Genomic DNA, 25,891 nt, shown 5'->3' with positions numbered 1-25,891 from the left:
AAGCATGGGTTTGTTTCAAGAAGTTTTAAAAAAAGGCTGGATAATAAGAAATAACTAGACTACATCCAATTGAGGGAAAATAATATGTTAGAAAATTCGATTACTCAAAAATCCATTTACTAAAATCTTACTTGGATTTATTTTTGGTCTTGGGGATAAAAACATCGTCTTGAGGCATAAACGACGCTTATATTATATAAGGTGGGTGGACCATGGAAGGCCAAGCTTCTTTGAATGCCAACTATTGAAAATTCGTAGTTATTGACATGTAAAGACATATTCCTTCTGCTATATAATAAGATGCATCAAAATCAAGGCCACAGATGCGGCGGCAAGTCCCATGCGCCGTTATTGTGGCTGTGCGATCTCATTCATCGTAGACTTTGTCGTCGACGTTACAATTGTTAATCGCGCGCACAGAAAAAAGAAAATTTTTACTTTAATAACGTATTATTATCTCATATATATTACTGTAAATTATCGTATATGGATATGTTTATGGTATTTCAGAAAAATAAAATAGATTTGCCTCGATATAAGATAAAATATTGGTAGTGTTCTTAGGAAAGCTGTTGGTTCCTTATAAGGCCAATCAAAAATTTGACGATTGGCCTTGCTAGGGTACATGGGCTTTACAAGGAACTTCTACAAACCATATAACATATGAACAGTTACCTTTTAGTTATAAACACGTACCGTTACAGTTAAAACAATGTTTTATGTTTATAATATTTTTATTTATAAGATTTATTAAGTTTTTTAAGTCATATTGAATAGACTCTTTTTCAAAATTATTTTGAAAAACAATTAGAAGAGGATTCATCACAGCGAATCAAACGTTGTGCAAAACTGGGTGTACCGCTTACGCCTAAATTTACCAGGAAACATGCCTTTTTATTTTGTAAGAGATTTAAAATCAAGAACACTTGACTATGCACAAGAATGGCCGGACACAATTGGCTCAATATGTTTTTGGCTCGAAACTCATCTATTTCAAAAAGAAAAACCCAGCTAATGAATCCAGCTAGAGGTCAAAAAATGAATAAGCCCATTTTAAAACACCATTTTGAAGAATCTCACTTCTTAAAAAAAGTAATTGATAATAATTGTTAGTTTGGTCTTCTTAGGAACATTTTACAAAGAACGGACCCATAAGAAGTCCATTTTAGGTTAACTTTTTTTTTTAAATTTTATTATATAATGCGTTAGCAATTTTTTTGATGTCAATATAATACTCATTACTACTATTTTTAAATAATTCCCATAAATATATACTTAGTTATAGGATGGTGTTCAAGTAATGTTCGTTGAGTTTTTTATAGATGATAAAGACATATTGAGCATTTAATGTTTCGCTTAAATGAAAGAGCTTATTATGTAATTTTAGTAAAAGCAGATATATCAATTGTTACAATTCTATTTTTAAGTTAAACGACTGATGTATAATATTGGCCTAGTTTGGAGCCGTGTTACTTGCAAAGCCATTTGGAAGAGCTTTATGTAACTTAATTTTAATAAAAATTGATCAAAAAGCTAGCTTAAAAAAAGTGATTTATATAGTACACAATAAAACAAAGTATTACTTAAAAATTTGATTCCTTCATTTATCCAGTTAATTAACGAATAAAAAGTGTTTACTCGTTAAGGTGGCCTTCCATGGCCCACCCAGCTTATTTCTAAAAAACCTTACGTGTTTCTTGGTGGTAGGGCTTTGTGCAAGCCCGTCTGGGTAGGTACCACCCACTCATCAGATATTCTACCGCCAAATAACAGTACACTGTATTGTTGTGTTCCGGTTAGAAGGATGAGTGAGCCAGTGTAATCACAGGCACAAGGGACATAACATCTTAGTTCCCAAGGTTGGTGGCGCATAAGTGATGTAAGGAAAGGTAAAAATTTCTTACAGCGCCTTTGAAAAAAAAAACAATAGCATATTCCAATTCAGCTCCCTAAAATAACATAATATAGATACTTTATAAGCAAAAATTTACAAAAAAGTCAATTTTGCATTCCTTCAAATTAACAACTATAAGTATATCTACCAATAACTTATCTAAGGTTTGTAATATAATTTTTAGAAGTAGGTTTCGTTTCCAACGATTGTACAGTAGCCTCTGTCGAATTCTGTATACCTATACTTCTAAAAGTATACGTGACGACTTAACTTGTCACGTATTTTTCTTTTGATTGAATTACCATTTCGGTATCCCACAAATTTGGTAAATATATTTACAAGTCTAACATTTTGATTTCTTTTTATTAATGTTTATTGTTCAGTGATAGGCTGACGAAGATGTAGCGTGTTGGACAAGCAACGTGTCCCGAGCGTAACTGGCATATTGAATCAATTGCTCTAAAACACACGAATGTTTAAGCTTCTCGCATCGCATGCAATAAGCTTTATAACTTTTTGACTCAAATATCACAGTATCTCTATTCAAAAGTCTTCGACCAGCGTGTGTTCAGTGACGACATTAAATAGAGTCGAGGTCGCTTACTAGCCGCCTCATAAGAAGGTTCGAAGTCATAAAATCAACGATTTCCACCGGTGAACCAATATAACCGACATAGAATGAATAATTGCCGGAAGACGCAGCGATCTGAAACTGAAACTGACGATCTTGTGAGGGTCGCGGACAGTCTCTGGCTACGGGTAAGACCGGCCGTTGTGGAGATCCTTTAGGAAGGTCTTTGTCAAGCAGTGGACGTCTTCCGCCGTAGATGATGTAGTTTCTCGCATAAAAACTGTATACGCGAATCACATGACACATTTAAGTATGCACAAGCCACATTATTTCGACAACGTCGGCGTGTTCCTAATTATTTAACGTAAACGATTTGTTCTATTATCGCTTTTTTTCACGAGAACTTGCGTTAGGTCATTGCCTTTCATGAGTGTGACAATTCTCATCACCCATTTTTATTTTATTTAATTAAATGAATCGATATAATTATAAAACATACTTGTTGTTGTCACAATACCTACAGTCTATTTCAATCTCCAGAAGACAAAAGCCAACCTAAATAAATAAACAATATTTGACAGAAAATTGACTCAAAGTTATATATAGGTCGAATTTGAATACTCTAGGATATAAATAAAATGGATTCGGGAAAAAATGGCGTTTATCGGAACTTTGGAAGTAGAATTAAATTGGTTATAACTAGCTAAGTGTTTTAATGTTATAGAATATATATAACACTATTGCTGAGCTATTAGGAAATCGAATTATTCTTCCACGATTGGAATATACTAAAATAAAGATATATCCCATTTAAATGACAAAATGCTTAATTATATTTCAGCAAAGTTACATATAAATTTTAAATTTTAATAAAAAAGAAAAGCAACACATAGTTTTCAAGTAAAAGTTTTTTCATAAAAGTTGTTTTGGAATTAAGAGCCCTTATACAAGATTAGCCGTTTTCACGACATTTTAGTCTTTTTTTAATAGAATGTTTAGAAAAAATCCTAAATAAACATTACTGGTATTTTAGTAAGTTATTTTTGAAAGCACTATATAAACGAGCCTCTAGAATGTATTGATAAAAAAAATGTATTCCTATATAATTTTTGAGAAAAAAAAGAATGAAAACCAGCGTCAAATTACAATATTAAGGTTTAAACTTCATGTTATTTCTACAAAACTATATCGTTAACGGAATACTCATGCAAATTTCAAGTTTAAGTCTTTGTATAGGTATAGTGCGGTTAAGACGTTTTTATCTAAACTATTTATGTAGTCATTTTAACTTTTTATATATATAAAAAAAATAATTTAACGACTAAAAAAATGAGGTTATTAGGTACATTAAATACCATCTACCTTAAATTAAAAAAAATAACCATACCAACTCATCATTTAGTTGCTATTTATAATTAGACTACCTACCAGTGTCCTTAAAGGTTAGGGTAATATTTTTTTTGTACAATTTTCGTATCATACAACAGTTTATTATTTTACACAAAGTTTTTATTGTTTATTATAATTATTTCAGTAATTTATTATGATTCGTATGTCATTTTATTTTCTGTACAATTGGAAATTGGAAATAAAACTCATAGAAAAAATATTCGGAATAAATAATGTAACAGTATCACAATGCCTTATATCGATTGGATTGACTATATAGTTGTGCTTATATACGCACACAAGCTAAAAAAATACAGATACTGAGAAGCGGAAAGTAGAATAAGCACTCTTAACTTTTAAAGTAGTTACAATAAAGATCTTAGTTTAAAGGAAACCAAACGCGATAGAGTTATGCGTTTATGTATGTAAATAATCTGGTTAATATTTTTTACCTAAAAACCTTTAATCTCTCTTCCTTCCGTGTGCATAAACCGCTCTTATATTTTAACACTTGCATTTTAACCGAAAATAGCACTAACAAATGTAAATCAAGTAACCTCACTATGAAAATATATTCTGACTCTGTGTAATAATGAAATTTATTTTATAAATGCTTATCTTATAAAGAAATAAAATATCTAAATTGCAGTTTGCGTATGACCTTTAATGGTGCTTTACCGCCATTTTTCACCACGCAAACATTTCAATGATCCAGCAAATGTCTATAAAAGTGCACGCGTCCTATTAAAAAAATATTTACTTGTGAAGTTACGCGAGAGGCTATCTGAAATCGTTCTCTTTCTTATCGATCATATTATTATGTGAGTAGTCTTGATTTTATTTAGTATATGTATCTATTTATCAATTCTAATAGAAACCGTCGTAGTTTAAAATAAGTATCACGTGCTTAATTTTAATATTGTATCGAAAATAAATTGAAAAGGAATTAAAAATCTTTTTTTGTAATACATGTAAGTGGAGAAGCAAAGGAGCCATTATGGTTAGTGGTTACCACCGCCCATAGACAATGGCGCTGTAAGAAATATTAACCATTCCTTACATCGTTAATGCGCCACCAACCTTGAGAACTAATAATATGTTGTGTCCCGTGTGCCTGTAGTTAGCACCAATGTGCATGGGCGGTGGTGACCACTTACCTTAAGGTATGGCCCTACTTTGCTTAACCATTCGTAAAGTAAAAAAACCGTGAACCGAGAATCATCTTAACTTAGCAAATTAAACTTTAACTTTAGCACAACAAGTGCTCTAGCTATATACAAAGAAAAAAAAGATTTGAATGGGCAAAGCCGATGGTATCAAAGTTACCATCATCGTTGAGGCGCCCTTAATAGCATGGCGGCCGGGTTTTTTGTACCCTGGATTAAGAAGGACCCTGATCAAGTGTTTTTTAAAAAAAACAACCATCAGTATAAAAACAAACTAGATTTAAACGAAACAAAAACAATAAAAAAATCATCCACAAAAGCACACTCGTTACAATAACTAGGAATAAAAATGATCTTTATATGTCGTCAAAGCTTAAGTTTAATTTTACGTTTGAATTTTTGTGTATTTCTGTAAAAATATGCAATATTTTTGGTAGGTAAAGTGTTTACTTAAAGTTTTTTTTTATTACTTATACTTCTCCATAAAAGTTTAAATTTATGTATAGGTTGATAGTTCTCAATAAAGTCACAATATTGTCCAAAAAATATATTTTATTGTAGTAGACAACACGAGGATGCGCGCCCGGCGCCCAGCCTGCCCCGCGCGCGCTTCCCACAACAACGCTTCGCTATCTACGTCCATCTCTCTGTTTTAATAATTGGAATAATTTATTTAATAATTACAACGTTTTTTTATCTGTCCATATTTTAACATTAGATATACCTAACTTCGTCTTGTATAACTTGGTGTAAGAACAGCCTTCAGAAATTGAAAAAAAGTGGCGCAATATGCGCCTCACAGCACTGTTTCCATTTCGACCCGCGTTCGCTCCCTGTGAACCAACAGAATAAGTTAACCTAATTACGGCAAATTTTTGAGGATTTGTGAAACTTCAGAAATGAAGTAAGGATGACCGCTTTTGTTTATTTATGCCAAGATTAATAAAATAAATTGCGTTTATTAGACAACATATCAATTATGCATCCTGACTCTAGAAATTTATTAGCAGTTCCAGAATGTAGTTACACATTAATAGGTCAGAATTTGTTGTGACAGTTTGAAATCTCTTTGTAGGCTCAGAGCCTTCAACAGACCTGGCGCGGAGGTCCCCGCAGGAGAGCGGGCGGTCGAGATCAGGCAGTAGATCGGCGGGCGCGTGTAGCGTCCGCGGCCGCGTGGTATCGTGTGGTCGGCCCGCGGCCAGCAGTGCGGCAGCCGAGGCTAGCCTGCGCGGCGGCGGCTGCAGCCCGTGCGCCGCCAGCGCCGCTGCCAATTGCCGCGCGCGTGCTACTGCCGCATCACGCTCATGTCGTGCGCGCCATACCTGCTCAAGTTACGATGATTTCTTTATTGCAATTTTTTTAATGTAATATTAACTACAATTTGTTGTTTAATGTGTACCTGAGCGGCACAGATGGCAGAGCGGCAGTGACCACGTTTACCGGGACCAAAACCTCGCGCCGCCGCTTCCACGACTGCACCATGGAATGTTAATGATTGTCCTGAAAAAGGAATAAACTTAAATTGTTATAATAATTTAATAATAATTTCATTAAAAGTATCGTTCCACCGACTGCCCATTTAAGCCGAACCTCGGGAACACTCTGGGTCAGTAGTGTGGAGTAAAATCAAGAGGAAAGAAGAGGTTAAAGGAAGAAGTTAAGAGGAAGCAAGACTACCTGCCCGTAACAATCTACCCAATGTTTTATATATCTAGTGCAATAAAGAATTTCACACATAATACACCCACAACATCTCGCCACAGTTACGAGTATTTTAAAACGTTATTTTTTGACTAATTTTTTTACTAATAGATATTTTCTGCTTCCCATCACTAGCCCGTCTATCAAAAAGATCAAGCTAACTTGTACAGGGTATAAGACAATGAATATTTAGCATTGAATAGGCCTTCGTCTAAGAATACCGTGTGGAAAGAAGACGGACTCTTCTGACTTTCACAGTCTTTCTTGACCACGGGGTTAAGGACGCCTATTCTGCTTTGTTTCTCGTAATAATATAATATAAAAGGCTCTTGCTTATGTCAACCGTCCTGCTCTTATTGACCTCTCCAGAATTGGTTGTGATGACGGCAAAGTCCCTATTGACCCAACACTGATACTCTAAGAACAGGGACTTACTGTTGTAACGGCAAAACTGTGTAATGAAAACAAAAGCGGAAAAAAGAAAACTTAGTATTATAATTAAATATAATTTACCCATTGATAATGATACGAGAGCACAGCATGAGCTGGCGCTGGAGGCCGCGAGATGCTCCCGCATATAGCGGAAGTATACGTGCTCGAGCAGCAACAGCAGCGCCGCTAGTAGGATGCCAGCCATCAGCAGCAGAAACGCAGATAAGAACTGCTCTAGTGCTAACGGATCTGACGATTTGTGCTCCTGTTTGTTCGGCTTACACGTGCCTGTCATCCAGTACCTGAGCCCCAATAGTTATGTGAGTGTGTCATTCGAGGAATTGTTACTATTGATTATTTTAATAATATAGCCAAATACTATTCGAACGCTAGCGTCAACAGTCATGTATGAATTCAATTCAATTCTTAGTTTAATGGCTTTTAGTTGTGCCATAGGGCACAGATTATTTCACCAATGTCACGTAGGATGGAGAAGACACGAATGAGATTGATCGGTATGGTTGGTCATGTATGAAATATGAATATGTCATTGTAAATAACATTTAAAATTATTTGCATTATATATAATGTAAATCTTTGTATTAACAGTAACTGTAGCACAGTTTTTACTTTTACTTTATTCTCTAATTGTAAATATACTAAAATAATTTTCAAAATTTTTAATTATATCGACATAGACTTATTCACTATTTTCTGTTAATATCTTAATTTATAGGGTTTATTGCAAAAGATTCTACAAGAAGAATAAAATTTAGATAGTAATTACTATTTCATTCTGTACAAAAGTAAAATTTGTGTCTTAAATAGTACCTACTGGTAAGCCATTGATCATAATATAAAGCCTGTATAACACCTACTAAAGATGCCATAACATGCGTCTATTAATTCAGTTTAGTAGAAAATTCAAAGATTCTGTATCGTACCTATGTTTAAAAAAATACTTAGCAAATATGCTTAACTTTAGTATTGGAAAGATAAAGAATGTATTTTCAAATGTGTTACGAACATAACAAGGAGTTTATTGAGGTTATTGAAAATTGATCTTTATTGAATAATCAAAATATCTATGATTCGATAAATTTTAAAGTATGCAAATAGTCTATGTGTATGTGGCCTATGACCTCACAGTAGTAAACATGTATACGGAGTATTAAGAAATTGTTAGTAATATTGTTAGTAATTAGTAAAAAATTATCTATGTCTAAATCTCATTGTCTATGGTAGATTGGAGGCTATGTCGGCGTTCTCTACAGTAATACTCACTATATAGTATAATTAGTAACCAAGCAAAATCAAGAACTCATTAGTGATAATAATACAAAAATATATATCGCAGAAGATGGAGAAGTTACGACTATAGGAGCAGGGAGAAACGCATAAAAGACATCACCGGCCGGCATCGTTCTCTTTTCGTTCTTGCACTGTGAGTGCACTTAGTGAGGCCGTTAATCTGTCGGTTAATTTTCGAATGTATAGTATTTTTGGTAGCTAAGTATTTTGGAATAGATTTGTTTTTTTTTTTTTTTTGTAAAATATTGTGTCCGATTTGTACAGTTATATGTTTTTAACATTCTGGTCTTATTTTTAAGAATATATTATTATTTTATTATGTATTTTAAAATTTTTAATTTTACGTAAATACCATACGTCATTTTTTACGTTTAAAAATGCAAACAATTTGTTAAAGTATAATAGTCTAATGAAAAGGGAAATATTGTAGGTCGTATTTATGAAATATTATGATAATGAAAGATAAATTACATAAATTACGGTAAATTCAGAATTATTAAGGAATATGATAAACCTGATAATAGATGATTAATTTGATAATTAATAATTGGATACTTGTAATTAAAACTGGTTCGATGTAATTTGAGTCAGATGAATTGCACATACTTAGAAGTAGAAGACTAAACAAAGTTATTAATGCAATCAAAAAGCAAAGTTGCAAAATAAGTAAAGCCTACCTGCGTAACCGCTCTAGGTCACCATTGGAGCGTAAATCAAGTAACCTCTTATTAAACATGCTCAGATATTTAGAATTTCGCGTAAACGCTAATCCATAGCCAGACATCGCGTACCACGAGCCTACTGTTAACAACCGGCAGTCCTCATCCTACAAAAATAATAAAACTAACGTTAGTATAGTGCAGCTGCTGAAGATATATGATTGACTAAACTTTAATATTCCGCAGACTTACTTGTGATACTAGGTAGTCCAACACAGTACCATCGTATATAAATGCATCCAGTTCTCCGGTAAGAACACCCGTTACGCCCGCACTCACTGTGCTGCGATTATATCTGAAAATTATTAAAAGTGTCTAAAAAGAGTAGAGAAGAAATACTAAATTTATAAACGATAATTTTTTTTTAAAATAATTTTGACAAAAATAAAATAAAATATGCATGAAAGCCAATCACTTAGACTGCGAAATGGTTATCGTTCTCTAATAATTTGTATAATTCTGCCAATAGAGCAGATTATGACCACACTACTACTAACTACTGGTAAGTAACTAACGATACTCACGAGGCCATGTATGCATGTGGCTCGGGGAAGTACTTGGCGAGAGTGGCGTCTGTGTGCGACCACGGTACGGTGCCGAACTTGAGGGCGGGTCTCTGCGATAGTGGACGCGCGATGCGAGGGTCGTCGAGCCCGCTCAACTCGTGAAACTCCTCCCGTGTGATCATGAACGCGGCCAGGTTCGCAGTGTATATCGCGAGAAACACAACCGCGAACATCGCCCACATGTTAGTCATAAAGCGAGCCGTGAAGCCGCGTGGAGAGTCCACGTGGACCGATGCCTGTTCGTGATTAAAAACAAAGTCGTGTGTGTATTGCTGTTGAGTCCGATATGAAATATATAACTAGAACTTGGCTGACACGCTACCGCGTGTCTAGATTATACATCGTACTCAATCTAGTTTTACTTAAACTAAATAATAAAAAATGATGATTATGATTTACCTGAAATAACACTGCCCATACGATCCAGTATGTTCGACATAACGAAAATCTGTTTTGAGGTATCCGTTTTGAATTAAGTCCGGTGGAGCAATCGAAACCACTTGGAGAGAGCCATTCGAAAAAGAATATTGAAAATGTTGCTGCTTGTATTGCAACTGCTCCGACTAACATCCACGATGCTGTGTCGAAGGGCTCCAGGAAAGCGGTTGGCGATATTATGCCTGTACGTTTTGCAACCACTATAGCAACTCCCGTTTCCATAAAAGGTACACTAAAATCCACTACAGCTTCACGGTCTGAATTTATTATAAGTGATGTTAATACCTATAAAAAGCAGATTAAATATAATATAGAAAAAAAAGTTATTAACAACATTAATCTTGAATAATTATTTATAAGCTTACCATATCAGTTTTTTTGTTTACAAGTTCCGATATAAGACCATTCCACTTGCCGTGATGTAATGTTCCCCATCGGCCATCTTCGACGCGAACTAATTCGTATGTAAATCCAAGTTGTTCAGCTAGTTGTTGTAATAGATCGATACAAAATCCGCTACAGCATTGATACAGTGAACTATTTCTGTGCGCTGTACCCGCTTCTAATCTAAAGTCAAATTGAAATAAAACTTTTCAAGAAGCACATAAGAGTAACGAGCTTAATTAATATATTTGTATTGAAGATATTTACCCAGCAACTTCGACGTCAGGTGCTACGCGACAAATTACACCTCGGTCCAATGAGCAGCGCCCACTAACCGGATCAGGCGGAGCGAGGTTAATGTATGGAGGTTCTTCGAGAAAAGTTATCCGCATATGAAATTTTTCTGGAACTCCTTGAGGAGGGGTATGAAGCCCACCTGGCCAAACTATATCCTTTATTACTAATCTTTCTTTGGGATAAGAGTTCCAAGTCCCAATTTCTTCCCATACAAGCTAAAATAACAAAAACTCTTTTAAAACAATCTACGACGATTTATTATTTACCAACGGTGAAAGTTTTATATTGTTATTACCTGATCACCTAATGTAGGTCTTAAGTTCATTATTTTCAGTTCTACCGCTCGAAGTTCTCCATCTGGAGTGAATTCTATGCTTGGCTTACTCGATTCGCCTTCCACACTGACGTTTCGCAAATGCCGATAAAACCTTTCCCCGGTGGACCATCTCGCCTCTCCGGTACCCACTCCGCTACAAGAAAGTCTAGTACCGAGAGGATATCGAATGTTTTCTGGTTCAGAGACATATGACTCCACACCGTAGGCAAAAACTTTAACTGCTGTCGCTATCTCAGCGATAATGGAGGAACTCGATGTATCAAAATGAACACCTAAAATTAAAAAATGACCATTGCTATCAAATATTAAATGCATATAATATATTTATGTAAAAAGTAGTGTAAATAGTTGACATATATTTTTTATGGCATAGATTAGCGAACGAGCGAGAGTATATGGTGTCCACCGTCCACAGACAATGACGTTATAAGAAATATTGAACATTCCTTACATCGCCAAGATGTTATGTCCCTTGCACCTGTATTTACACTGGCTCACTTACTCTTCAAACTGGAACAAAACAATACTGAGTACTGTTGTTTCGCGATAGAATATCTGATGAGTTGGTGGTACCACCCCAGGAAAAATACGTCAAACGAGAACTAAATATAAAAGGTAGGCTCAACGCTCATCCTTTGAAGAGGTGACCAAGGATTAAACAGGATGTCGTAAAGAAAACATAACATTTTAGTATCCCTGCAGAATCATAGAGTAAGCCATATGAGTTTAGCTCGAAAATTGAAAATATTGTTAAATTTACGGAGCTCAAAAATGAGCATTATTCAGAAGTGAAGAAGAAGAATTAAGGCTTGGACAGAAGGAAGTACTAAAAGTTTATAAACGAATGAAGGAAAGTCATTGCTAAAGTCAAGACTCCGATTTTATTTTTTCCTGAGTGTAGTAGTGCTGTTGGCCCTACTGACCTTTACAGCGTCACCGGGCGTTCGGGCGAGTACTAGACTCAGCCCTGTAAGACTCTGATTTTTTACTTGTGTCTATATAGCATCGCTACGCCATTATATACCTCAAAAGGAAGATTAGCATTTATGGATATATAACGGCAATATTAATAGTGCCTTGTGACAGAGCTATTAACAAATTGAATGTAGGCAATCTTATTTTTTTTTTTAATTGGACTAGACTAACCCCATACGATTGTAGTATGATACTTACCTAATAAACCCTAAACTAGTAGTAACATTTTATTGATGATACGGTACAGCTACAAATATTACATTTTACTTCTGCCGAAGGATTCAATAATGTTAGAGAAATATTTTTAACAGTATGTTTTACTATAGATGATATAACATTGTAACATACCTAGCATTCCAACTGGAAATTTATTTGGTTGTTGCATTGAACCAAGAACACTCTGTGTAACGATCCAAACAAAATTTTCTCCAGTCAGATGAAGGTCTCCAGCTGATGACAATATATCAGCAGCTTCTTCTTGTGTAGCATACAGTAGCATTACGCGCGCTTCACTCGTTACCAATTCATTCAAAACTGCTGCTTTCTTTTTTTTTACTACAACCGCATTGAGTATTGTAAATTTAAATCGGTCCTGTAAATATTCAAAAATTTAAAACTTAACATAATTAATATCAATTTAATTTTCGAAGTATACAAATTAAATGAAATTAAAAACCATACTTGAAGTGCTGTAACTCTCTCTCTGACAGCTTGTATGAAATCATCATGCCCAGCAATAGCTGAAGTGACGACGCTAAATTGATGCCACTTGTATCTCTCGAGTATAGAGAGCATGGCTGCCGTCTGATGCTCAATCGTTGGCGCCAATTGAAGCCGTAAAGATGCATGAGAGGCATGTTTCTCAAGACCGCTGTTATCAGCATTCCATGCAATAACCTACAGAATGTGTAATATTTTTATGAATTTACAAATTTTTAATTAGTTTTTTTTATTCAAAGTTAGATATTATGTCAAATAGAATTTTACCGGTATGCCAAGGTATCCGGCGAGTTGAAGAAAATATTGCGCAGAGGCAGTGGAACGCCCATATTGTTCATGATTCATAAGATATAGTATTGCAGACACGTTCACTGCTAAAAATTCCTTACACAGCGAGTCCAAGATAGCTGTAAGTATTTAAATTGAATGTAATAAACATGTTTAATGCATATTCAGGCAGATAAGAATGTTGAGGTCATTAAAATTTTCATAATATTATTCTTACTGTTTTCTAAATAACTATAAATAATTTTCAAATCGTAATTTGACAATGGCAACATATAAGATCAAATATATAGGTACTGTTTTTTTTTTTAATTTAATTAAAATAAAAAATAAAAACAGTATATATACTTATATGACATTATTGATGGTATGATAAATATAATAGATATATTGTGTAAAATTTTCAGTGACATTATTTTTATTTTTTTATAGTAGTTGTAAATGTATGTATATATTTAATTTTATTTAACTAAAAGGTTTCACATAGGTATTTCAAACTGTCGAAGTGCAAAAATACCATGAAGTTAATAGTTATTCTAGTTGAAATAGTGAAATATAATAAAAACATGAAATGAAATTCTGAAATTCTATTCTAATAATGTAATTTTTCCTGGCTTCTCACGAGTCATACCATATTTCTCGAGCAGATGTAACCAGTTAGGTCACCCATAATAAAGAGTAGTATTAAACTTAACTAATGTTGCGACAAATTAAATTGGTTGCGTTTCCTCCTATTTCCTTTTACACATTAATGTATCGTTCTAAAAATAATTCCCACGTTTAAGAAGTTACTATAGTAAAGAAATGTTGTATGTTTTAAATATAGAAACTGTGATCGAGAAACGGCTAATTTGCAAATTCATTATTCAAAATTTTTGTCATTTGCTTTCAATGCCGTAGACATCCGTACCAATTACTTAAATTAAGCAATGATTTGGTTTATAGCTTAAAACAATGATTGTTATTTAGGAAGAAAATAACAGGTAATTTTTTTTATTTTTGTTCTCGCATTCTTAACCAAATTTTTCTACAAATCATTTCAAAAAACATTTTTTTAAAACAAGCGTAGTTTTTGAATTAGTATTTGTATATATATATAATATAGCTCCTACTTAAGTAGTATTATTATGAAAATAATAATATTTAGGTTCGTCATAAAATAAAGTTATATTTATAGCGAAAGCTTAGAAAACTAAAACGTGAAAAAGTGTACGTGCTTTACATCAACGCCTTTTAATTAAAATAATATTTTTTAATTTTTTTATTATATGTTGCATATTATATATATATATCTCTATTTGTCAACTTTATATCCGTACATTTACATTGATTCGTAGTAAGATTATTACGCAATACTTTTTAGCTTCATAATTATATTATTTGAATAATCACTTACACATAGGACTAGGCGTAAGGCCCTGCATAGAAAGCGTAACGTTTAGGCGCACATGTGAAAAAAGTTTGAGTTTTCGCGGCAGTTTGGATAGAGCCGCCTTCTCAGCTCTAGTATAGTCGCGTGCACCAAAGGCTTTGTGGGGCACGACAAGGGCGGCAGTGATTACAGATGGTGCTCGAGGGGCCTGAGGTGCTGGTGAAGTTCGCGGGCGCCTCAGTCCATCAACGCCAAGACGCACGCCACCTCCACGTGCGCCTTCTCGGCCACCGGCACCTGTCGCGCTGCTACCCACTTTGATGCCACCGCCACGCTCCGCCGCCGCTCCCGTCGCCGCTAATGCGCCTAGCGCCGCCAGCGCCATCAGCGCTGTGCGCGCATGCATCTTCTTCTTTGATGCTATAAACATATTCATGCTTTAATTTTGAGATATAAATTTACCTTTTTTTTAGTTAGTTGTCCTTTATTAATAAATGGTCTCAGCTACTTAGACTTACTTCATTATTTATTAATAATTTATGTATGTATGTATTTTTGTGTATTATTTTCTTTGCGCTATTTCACTCCATTAACTGCGAATTTATATTCTAATATATAATATATATTATTTACATTCTAGCTATAAAAATGGTCCCGGTATGGGTCTTAATAGCCTCGTAAAAGGATATCAAAATTTCGATATCCTGCTATGTGGTATAATTTCAAATTACTGATACCACTATCCGCACTTTCTTTACGGCATTTATTACGTTCGACGGCGTTCTAAACGATTGCTGGTTCTTTAGTGATAGATATAATTAGATTTTTTTCTATGATGTATGTATCATTTCATCTAGTTTCTTTGTACTCTGTTGATCCAATCATTTCCGGAAATTTTCAGGATAGCCAAGTCTCGTACTTAACTTGTCCTTACTTTTATATTTTGCAGGACCAATACGACTCTTTACTTTACGGTATTGTACTCATACATCTGGCCACTGATATTAGTGGATAGATGGAAGCTATCGCTATTATTTACCATCAAGAACAGTTATCAGAACAAACAAAACATGACTATGAAATTAGGCTTACTTTAGTTTGCAAGTCTAGCGGTCATTGGACTTTCTCAAACTACGTGTTATAGAATTGAGCCATATCCTTCTTAATAGCTCGACAGAATTATAGAACATATTTAAACTATATATGTGTTTTGATTTATGCGAATTGAACGTGACCGGAATTATAGAGGGTGACTTTCTTCTGTCATCAAGAGTGAAGCTGGAGCAAACAGAGAGCTTTCTTTTTCGCTGTAAAAAGTTGCGATGAAAAAGAAGTGTTTTTTTTATTACGACATATTTAACTAGTTTATTTGCATTGTACGGAATAAGTCAAAGGCACACTGAATTTTTTTTTTACAAAAAACATTGTACTCCATCGATTTAGCTAATGAATTCCATTAACCTATTGTGAAAAGGTACCTTTTAAAAGCTACATTGAAAATATTCCTTTTTCAAGATAAATTTTGACAAAGGTGAGGTGAAAAGTTGTAAAATTGTCTATGTAATAAATCTCATTGTCTGTATAATAAATATGATAGCAAGCTATGTAAAGTGAGGTCTATACTCGAGGAGTCACTGGTAATAATTATAGTGAAATTATAGTGTAGTATATAGTGTAATTAGTAGTTAAAAAGATAATTACTCTATAAAGATAATAATACACTTCTACTACAGATCAATCAGTCACAGACGACTTAACGAGGGCAAACAGGCTACAGCACGGTAGACCACGTCCATACTGTTTGGCAGATTGTGCAGAACATCGAAGAGTACAATCAACCGCTTTGTACGGCTTTTGTGAATAACGAAAAAGCCTTTGATACTATCGAAACCTTGACAGTGTTCGAGGCTCTGCAGATATAATATCGATTGGAAATATATCGAGTTGAGGTATCTGTATAGCGCTACATCAAGACTGTCCAAATCCAGCATCTTAAGATGAAGGCAATAAAACTGCACAGATGGGTGAGACAAGAGGATGTTCTATCCTCAAAACTGTTAACGTCCGTGGTAATTAATAACACATTGGAAAACGTCTTCAAGACACTGAATTGTGTTGGATTTGGAGTCAATGTAAACGGCAAGTTTATCTCACATTTTCGATTTGCCGTCGATATCGTCGTCATTGCAGAGTAGCTGGAACAGCTTACCGTATTGCAGCGAAGCCTACGCGAGTCTACTCGGCGTGTCGGTTAGACAATATTAAGGTCATGAACATGACGTGCGTTGCGTACCGGGCCCGATATAAGTCGAAGGGAAACCTCCCGAAGTCATACAGTTCGGTAGAAACAACTTTGAAAGGGAATCCAAAGTATTCGTTTGGGATGGGTAACATGGCAACTTACGTCAAGTCTTTATGTCTTAAAATAAGACTATATCACGTTTTACCTGCTAGACTCGGCAATGCCCGGCGTATCTTAAAGGATAAAATCAGTAATGGACCGATGGCCGTTAGTCCCGGGCTGGTTAATTTTCCGCTCAGAAGATCGGAATTGCGATTCTGAATGTTGCTAACGTTCTTGCCACCAATGAAATGGTCCTGATGTATATACTTAGTAACTATTTTTGATTTTTATTTGTATATATTTAAGGAATGAATGTAAATAATTCTTATATAAATACATATCTGTACTAACATTATAAAAGTGAAAATTTTTGTTACTAAACTGGTTCTATTAGTTTCATTTGAAAAAAAGTGTATGTATTTTTTGAAAGTTTTTGTCCCACTGAAGCGACGAATAATAGAATAATGTGTAAGAATTTAATTGAGTGACGGGATCGAGAGATAAAAAAAGATATATTTTAGATAATAGTATTATTTAAGCTAAAAATAGTATTGAGAGAGAGAGTACTCCATATTTCGGTACCGGTATATTTTGCAACAAGCCAAGCAGGGGTCATCAACTATGATACGATTCCTGCGTTCATGCGTAATTACGGACCCATTTGCTGTTGAAAAACTACTTTTTCTAAGACTTTAAATTGAAGAGTCAAGTCACAAAAAGAAAGATAGAGGTACTAGGATAGGTTACATCATGTCACCACTAATGTCGTCACTATCGATGGAGTTGGATGAGATGATGCTGCTTTATCAAATATGATAATATTCATTGAATTGATTGAAATAAATGTTAGATTATTAAATCTTAGAAATGACCGAATAGAATATAGACCGAACTTATATTGGACAATTTATAGAACTTAAACACTGAACGCTGACTAGTTGGTTAAAAAAGTTTTCCAAGGATTTAAAGAATACATTTCAAAACTGGATTAATATGTCAAAGTGGCAAATTTAATTCAGAATTAATGCCAAAAATGCTTATTGTATTTGTCATTTATTGTGATGTGTGTGTGTCGACAAATTATTATTTTTTCTTCATTTATTTAAATTCCAATAAAATCCCTTTACTCATAATCGAATTATCTGAAAACATACGAGCATTATGTTCATTTCATTTACTATTACTTATACTATGTAAAATTATATAACTATTTAGAGTCAATTTGACATTCAAACAATATCTTGCTATGTATACGAAATAACAATTTACGGGGAAGTAACAATATGCCGTATAGTCTCGGGAGAATGCACACAAGTCCACATAGGTACTCTAATCTCAACAACTCTTGACAGTAACTCCACCACAAAGGTCCCAAAGAGTCGATTGCTCATCTACTATTTTAAGTGATGTGGGAGTAACTACATACATATAATATGATGAAGCAATTGAACGTCATTTTATTTAAATGTTATTGCCGATTGGAAGAAAATTTTATTATATGGCGTAAGAAGTTTTGTTGTAAAAGATTTATACTAACACAAATTATTTTGTAATCCTTTTAATATTATACTCCATTAAAAACTGTTGGGGTTATTTTTTAAAATGCAGAACAAATAATAATGTTATTTAAACGACTACGTGCCTGGATTTATAATCAAAATTTACCCTATAAAATGAAAGCCACGTCAATACTAAGCCTCACGGATAAAGTGAGCAAGCAATGTATACTATTTTTCAATTTCTATGAAACACTTAAATTTCTTCCACTTAATAAAATTAAACTTGGAACGAAGACCTATTCAAAAAAAGGGGTTTTGACGTAAATGGTTTTTTTTATACGTTCATCACTCTATCGTAATCGGCTATATGAATTGGAAGAAAATGAATTTTTAACATATCAAATACATAAAAATGACACGTATCAATGAGTAGTGACTCTGCCCTTAATTTATTTATCATCTACAATATTACAGTCTTTTAGTGTTTAATTCACCTTATTAATTAAATATTGTAATCGAAATATTATCAAACTTAATAAATATTTGCGTACTTTTATTATGGATGCGAATACGATGACCAAGGAATAACGAGGAAGGATGAGCTTTGCGGAGACAGAAGCTTGTGTTACAAGTCTGTTATACAAACTCGTGTTTATGCAATTGCCACTGTTTCTATCAAAATAATCAATATTGTTGTAAATAGAATGTGATGTAATTGTAAGTATTCCATCTATGTTAAAATCATTTCAAAGGTAGAGACTACCTTTGAAATTTCAATCGTATCCTTGAAAATCGTAAATTGCAGTTATTTTTTTAATGAAAGATTGTTTTTATGTCTCCAGTGTTATCGAATAGTAGGTATAATATACTAAAGATACTTGAGATAATTTTAAAATATCATGAATAGACTGAGCATTCACAGCATTAGTTTTTTCTGAAAATAAGAGGAGCTCAGTGCTTAAAGTTCGAAACCCATCACGATATCAAAATCAGTGAAGTATTTTTAAGTAATGATAAATTATTTTTATGCCACGTTATGTATGTTAAAAAAATCAAAAATATAGTATTTTGTTAGAAATACGAAGAAAACTCGTTCAGTATCAACTATCAGCTGTTTTGGAGCGAATGCAGGTCACGCGCGTCGACGCATAAATAAAGACTACGAGCAAAGTATTCGATAGACGCTATGACGAGCGACGCGATCGCTTAATAATTTATTTATGATTTGTTCTAGTTTAGAATATCCATTAGAATAAGGTTTTCTAGTTATTATTAGGTTCTTTTCAAATAATATTCCGAACTGAAATTATACTTTTGTATAAATAGTAATATACATATTGTAGAGATCATATCGCTCCTAATCTTATAAGACTCAGATATAATCTCTGACTGATATCCCTTTCCTCTCTTACCAGGTGTACAACTGGGAACGTTCTTTTGTACCGTGGACTGAGGTGTGCGTTTAAATCAGAGAGAATATTTGCTATCATCGTCTCGGAAGCTCAGCCAGTTAATGAAAAGGCCCCTTGCCTTTTCATTAGCTGGCTGGGCGTTGACTACGATGATCATCAGTGAATGTATGCGTTCCTGCATAGGTCCCATAATGGTACTACCGTAACTGATCAACTTGTTGAACACATCTGGCTACAGATTTCATGCTACTTCAGGAACTCTTCATTCTGTACTCTGCAATACCAATCGGCCGCAAATTCCAGTCTTGGTTTGGTCGCTTCTGCAAAACGGATTTTTCCCGAATGTGCTACCAAGATGAAAGTGCTACCAAGATTGTGCTTAAATTCACCATCACAAAGATGTCACAATTTCAAGCTCGAAAATCATGTTAGAATTCCAAATTTTATACACACCACCTAGCTATCTGAAAATCAACAACAGCGTAATTTTTAAGGCATATTCTCGCACAACCATTCTGTGGAAACAGTTTTCGCCTACGGTTTTCACAAACCTATACGATTTCCTTCTCTCCGGGAACGTTCAGGGAAGAACGAACGGGAAGTAATAGACTACTCATATATTTAAGACCAACAATGCACCTGCAAGCCTTCCGGTGTTGCAGTTGCCCATGATGGTACTCACGTTCCATCTGGTGAAAGTTGTGGGTGAGAAGTTCTACTTCTTCAGCGTAAACAATTAAAGTTAGGGCTATGAAATTTTGTAAGTAGGATCGTTTTATTGAGTAGACACCCACTAAGGAAGGAATTTTGGAAATTGTACCCCTAGGGGGGGAAATAGGGGTTGAAAGTTTGTATGGAAGTCCGTCATTTTTTAAGTTAGAAACATGGAACTTCATGTTTGGGATACTGGTTAAAAATGAGTAGATATGTATTTAAGCGTTTCTGGATATTCTACTTCTAAGGGATGAATAGAGGTTGAAATTGCGTATATAGGATAGTCTTTGACGAGAGAGCGAGACGCAAGAGAGATTGGCGTGTCAATAATGTTTCTAGGGAATTTAAGACCTCCAACGGCACCAGACTTATTGTAACGGCACTCTATCGTAATGTCATAGGTTACATTTATCGCTGGATGTGCTAAAGGAGAAACTGTGTATATTCCGCGAATATCTTTGATACCATTAGAATACCCCTTTAATTTCAAGAAAAGACTGCTTCGCCATGACAATTAAAAAAGCACAAGGTCAAATCCTTAAAATGGCCGGAGTAGACCTAAGAGACGACTGTTTTTCGCATGGACAGTTCTAAATTGCCCTTTTCTAGAGCGAGCTCTACGAGCAGTCTGATGGATCTAGTCCACGAAAGTCGAACCAAAAACCTGGCATCTAAAGAGGTCTTAAATTAACGTAATATTTTAAATTATTCTGTAATATAATAAATTTCCACGCGAGCAAAGCAGCGGGCTAGTTTAACATATTTTATTAGGTTTAGCGACTAACATCATGTAGTGTTCACATATGCGCATGCATTATAAGAATTCACTCTCATAATTTTGTCATAACACGCCAAAAGAAGTATAACTTCACAAAAAATACGTAAATAATCAAAGACGACTTTGAGCTTTATTTCAAATCAACGTTGTTTATTTCTATTAGTACATAGAATTAGAATTCTGTATGAAGAATCATGTTGATGTATCTTAGGGATTAAGAAATAGATTTATAATTAAGGTTTAGTTGATTGGGAACTTGTTTTTGGCTAGTATATATGTAATATAAATAAATCGACAAAATTATTGGTATTTACTTATTTTAATGCTTAAAGTAACTATGTTGAAATACACTTTATAACAATTAAACAATAAATTTTTCCAGAGAAATATTAAATGGTCTCAAAAGTTCATAAAAGTTAGTAAATTGAATTAATTTTTAAAAATAAAAGGAGTTTGACAATCGCTTTCTGTATAATAAAAGCACGGAACCGAAGCCGAGAGTTTAAGCCTTAGTTTGCAATTAAGTCTATATACTTTTTTATACAGACAAACTCTCGTTAGACTAACATAAGACACTGTCCATTAACACAACTATATTACGAGAGCGGTTTTATAAGTACTTAGCCTAGAAATTAAAAAGTTTTCATTACGACACAAAATAATTTATATTTTTCGACGTTGTCTCCTAAAAGCTCTTAAACTTATCTCATCAATGTTCTAAAGCATTATGCCATTATTTTATAAATTTTTTTCTAAGGCTGAAAAATTAGTTTACATCTGATTTAAATAGAGTCTGTCTCAATAAACAAGTTTCCAGTTTAGATGATAAGTAGGTGATATATGATGGTAATGGAAATACATTGTAATACAATTCAGTTGATTCGGATAAATTTAATCACCAGTTAGATAAAACCACATCCTGCACTTTTGTGTTCATTTAACAGTGACTGTTGGCAATGAGGATGTTCATTTTGCACACTCATCATAAAATAAAGTCCTAAACCATTTTTTATGTAGTATCAACAACTTTTTAAATTACTTAATCGATTTGGGTGATATAAAAACTAATAAACTATTATACTTCCATTTTTATTTATTTTTTTCATATATTAAAAAAAATTCAATTCCTTACGTTTAATTTTCAGAAATTCGGAATATCATATTTATTAAACTGTCATTCTTGTATTACTTATTTGAAGATTTAGATTATTAACTTTAATAATACAATCTGTATTGATATTGAATTATTATCACTATTAAGTTCTTACGATTAGTCTTGTTTAACTACACCTTGACATAGTCATGTATGTATATCATGTACATCTATAGTACATATGTATTATTTTTTTATTAAAAGTATCCAGTATAAACCCTACTCATATATAACCTTCTGGCATTCTGTCAAATATACCTAATAGATACTGTCTTACCTAAGATGATGCGACGTTTTTAAGGATTTTACATATTCCTAAGAAAGATATGTACATGAATCACATCAGTACATCACTAGTTACGTAGATCATCAGTACACCTAAGATAGTAGGTACTGCTGCTAACATTACCGCTAATTTATTACATTTAGTCATATATAAGTTAAATTCAAATTAATTGACCCAAAGTATCAAGAAAAGAATGAAAAAAGTTTATGTACATTATTAGTATTAAATGATTGACTTTGTAATTTTATTGCGTTTTAAATTAGAAACATAAATATGTAGTCTTAATATTTTCCTTTTGCAAAAATATAAAAACTGTATACCTGTGTAACTAATATGCTAACTTGAATTTCTATACATGATATTGATTTTGATTATATTCCGGATAAAAAAGATTACTATCTCATTCCACTCTCGCTACTAGACACTCGACTCGACTTACGTACTAGACTCTCGACTACAGATATTTTTCACTTTAGTACTTGTAAAATCGTTTATAAATAAATCCAGTTGATTTATATTTCACTTTTTGATGCTTTTTTTATTTCTGAAGTCGGTATATTTGTTTATAATTAGTTATTTTCTTTCAAAAGTTAACTAGGAGTTGGAATTTAATGAATACTGAAAATATCAGGCAGAGAGTAGCAGATCAACGAGTAAGTATGGTTATTTCAGTTTTTAATTCTCTACTACAATATTGATAAACATAAACATATAGTTGCATGCCTCTGTCTTTTATTCTGCGCCATATTATATTTTCGTAAAAAGGGTTACAAATTTCTAATTTAAGCTTCTAGGTAAGCTCCAATCACCATATTTTTTACCGCCAAACAACAATATTTTATGTTGCTGTGGTCAAGTTTAAAGAGTGAGTATGATAGTACACAGGCAGACAGGAAATCTTAGACCCCGTGCTACCCACAGTGATGATGCAAGTACTGGTTGATATTTCTTAAAGTGCTAAGTAATACTTATGATAAGAGCAATAAATTATTATTTTTTTAAAAGAAAATTGTCCATAACCTAATTTATAACACAACTAGCTTTGCCGATGGCGATGGGATTTCCCAAAGGAATATCATTAGTATTAGAGTTTTTGGTAATCTTTGTTCAGTCGCTTCGCTAGGATAATCAAAATAAGTGAGTCATCATTTAAAAATATTCCTCAGACAAAGTAGCTATAAAACCAATTGGGCACTAAAAATGGCGCAATTGTATAAGCTGTAAAAATATAATCCATACAAGAAGTCTTCGATCCATAACTATATTATAACGAATTCTCCAAAAATCCAACTATAACACAATCAAAGAGACTGGTTTTTGTTTTTTCGTATAAAAAAGTAACAGAGTAAGTAATGTTAATATCTATATAGTAAGGTACATCATATTATTAAGGACACGTCCGTTTAACGATGTGTAGATATATAGTATGTATATATATATTCGTTTACTGGGGCTCCGGCGCCACCGTTTCACGAGATAAAACTAGGTACCTATAGAACAAGTTGCCAATATTTATATGTAAGTATAGTATACATAAGAACATGTATGTACCATATTTTAGATATTCGATCAATTAAATAGAAATCTTTGAATTTAGTATTATTTATACGTACCGAAAAAAACTGATCCCCGTTCATTGAAAATATCAAATTGAATCTATTCAAACCAAATACATAGTTACATGAGGATAAAATATTTTAATTGAAAAATCATATTATCATATAATCGTTTTTCAAAATCAAGTGTGTTATATGGCCTTTTATTCCTGTGTCAAAGTATTATTTAATATTGTCATCGATATTGAAGATAGAATATTTTTTTGAAAAGCTGGATATATACACATATAAGTTTTTTAATTTACAGTACCTATAAGCGCGGTAAGCGGCGGTGGCAGTGGCAGCGGCGGCGGCGCGGCAGCGTGCTGTGAGCTATGCACATATATTTCGAAGGCGGCGGGCCGACATGGGGTCGTTCTAGGACGGACAGTGGCGTGGCCGCCGCAGCGCGAGTACCACGCGTGTTTACGTAAGCGCCACGCCCCGAGCCACGCTCCGGCGGTGAGGGGCGCGGCGCAAAGCGCGAAGCTTTACCGGTCGCCGAGCGCCGACTGACGCACCCTTATCCCTCGCGCGCAGCTCTCTAACGCGCTTGCGCCAGTAACTTACAACCTCTACGCCTCCTATTATATAACCGTCTACAAAGCCCTGTTAACTGAGCATTGACTACTCACTTCACAACCAAAAGCTGTGATTAAAGACAATAACCCATTACAATAGCTTCAAAATCATATTACACGAATAGTGGGTTAGCATTAGCGGTTAATAATTATATAATCAAAATCTAGTCAAATCTTACTTTAATATACACCACATTCAGCTCGTGTAAGATAAAATCACATTATTTAAGTACCAGTCAATCGATTTTGATGTAATTTGAATTTCCATATGCTCTGAATATTTTGAATAATGGTTTACATAGAGATATTTTTTTAGCAGATACAGTCGTCGATTTCGACTGCGATACTTACCAAAGTACCTATTTGCTAGGTACCTAAGTGTCAGTATTAGCAAATTCCTAATCTCTATAATTTAAATCTTTGTATATAACTCAGGATATAGTTGCTTCTTAATTTAATTTTGCTACGCTTAGTTCTTTTATTATTCTCATCTACTTCTGCAAAATGAAGACCTAAAATTTTCCCTTTTTTACTATAATACTTTGTGGAGCAGGAATTGCTATTTTTATTTTCCGGTTTGAAACATGAGTAAGCCAGTGTAACTGCAAGCACATTTGACGTAGCATCTGTTAGCATCAAAATTTCATACTATGACGATAAAAAGGATTATTAAAAAAGGAGACTTGGCTCGACAAAAGCTACCTTTCTGGGTTATACTATTCGATTATAAAAACGCAGAAAAACATACATTTACCAAAAAATCAATTTAAAGACGATTTAATATTAATAATAATAGTTTGAGAAAAATGTGTAATGAAGTCTACACCCTCCGATCCGCTTAACTGAGCTGCCCGTACTGACTCTGGGCTCGCCATGGCATTGATGACCGCCACGATATTTTTTTTTTGCGCAAGAGCTCTATAAATTCTATTATATTAATTTCAACAACAACTATGTCCCAAATTATAT

At 33.8% G+C, this 25,891-nt stretch overlaps 1 protein-coding gene across 1 annotated transcript; it reads right to left on the bottom strand.

The window, feature by feature from the left end:
* Positions 1 to 5,595: 5,595 nt before the first annotated feature.
* LOC125069425 (glutamate receptor ionotropic, NMDA 2B) lies at positions 5,596 to 24,839 on the bottom strand. Its single transcript, XM_047678916.1, has 16 exons — positions 24,613 to 24,839; positions 14,585 to 14,980; positions 13,171 to 13,310; positions 12,865 to 13,080; positions 12,532 to 12,775; positions 11,167 to 11,480; positions 10,842 to 11,086; positions 10,556 to 10,757; positions 10,152 to 10,475; positions 9,711 to 9,988; positions 9,379 to 9,481; positions 9,145 to 9,293; positions 7,238 to 7,458; positions 6,423 to 6,523; positions 6,116 to 6,345; positions 5,596 to 5,853 (listed from the first exon to the last, which is right to left on the bottom strand). Exons 2-16 carry the CDS (start codon positions 14,964 to 14,966, stop codon positions 5,817 to 5,819), a joined length of 3,186 nt encoding a protein of 1,061 aa, XP_047534872.1. The 5' UTR covers positions 14,967 to 14,980; positions 24,613 to 24,839; the 3' UTR covers positions 5,596 to 5,816.
* Positions 24,840 to 25,891: the final 1,052 nt, after the last annotated feature.

Source organism: Vanessa atalanta, chromosome 15 (genome assembly GCF_905147765.1).
Source record: "Vanessa atalanta chromosome 15, ilVanAtal1.2, whole genome shotgun sequence".
Classification (NCBI taxonomy): Eukaryota; Metazoa; Arthropoda; class Insecta; order Lepidoptera; family Nymphalidae; genus Vanessa; species Vanessa atalanta.
The sequence above is the reverse complement of the archived record's forward strand: the minus strand, read 5'-3'. Positions and strand labels throughout refer to the sequence as shown.

What these genes read in the sequence shown, in the direction of transcription:
- LOC125069425 (XM_047678916.1), bottom strand. Translation starts at nt 14,966, where the DNA reads ATGCATGCGCGCACAGCGCTGATGGCGCTGGCGGCGCTAGGCGCATTA. An exon ending in TAAACAAAAAAACTGATATG is followed by an intron (nt 10,476 to 10,555) that starts GTAAGCTTATAA and finishes TGCTTTTTATAG; the next exon opens with GTATTAACATCACTTATAAT. An exon ending in TATGGGCAGTGTTATTTCAG is followed by an intron (nt 9,989 to 10,151) that starts GTAAATCATAAT and finishes AATCACGAACAG; the next exon opens with GCATCGGTCCACGTGGACTC.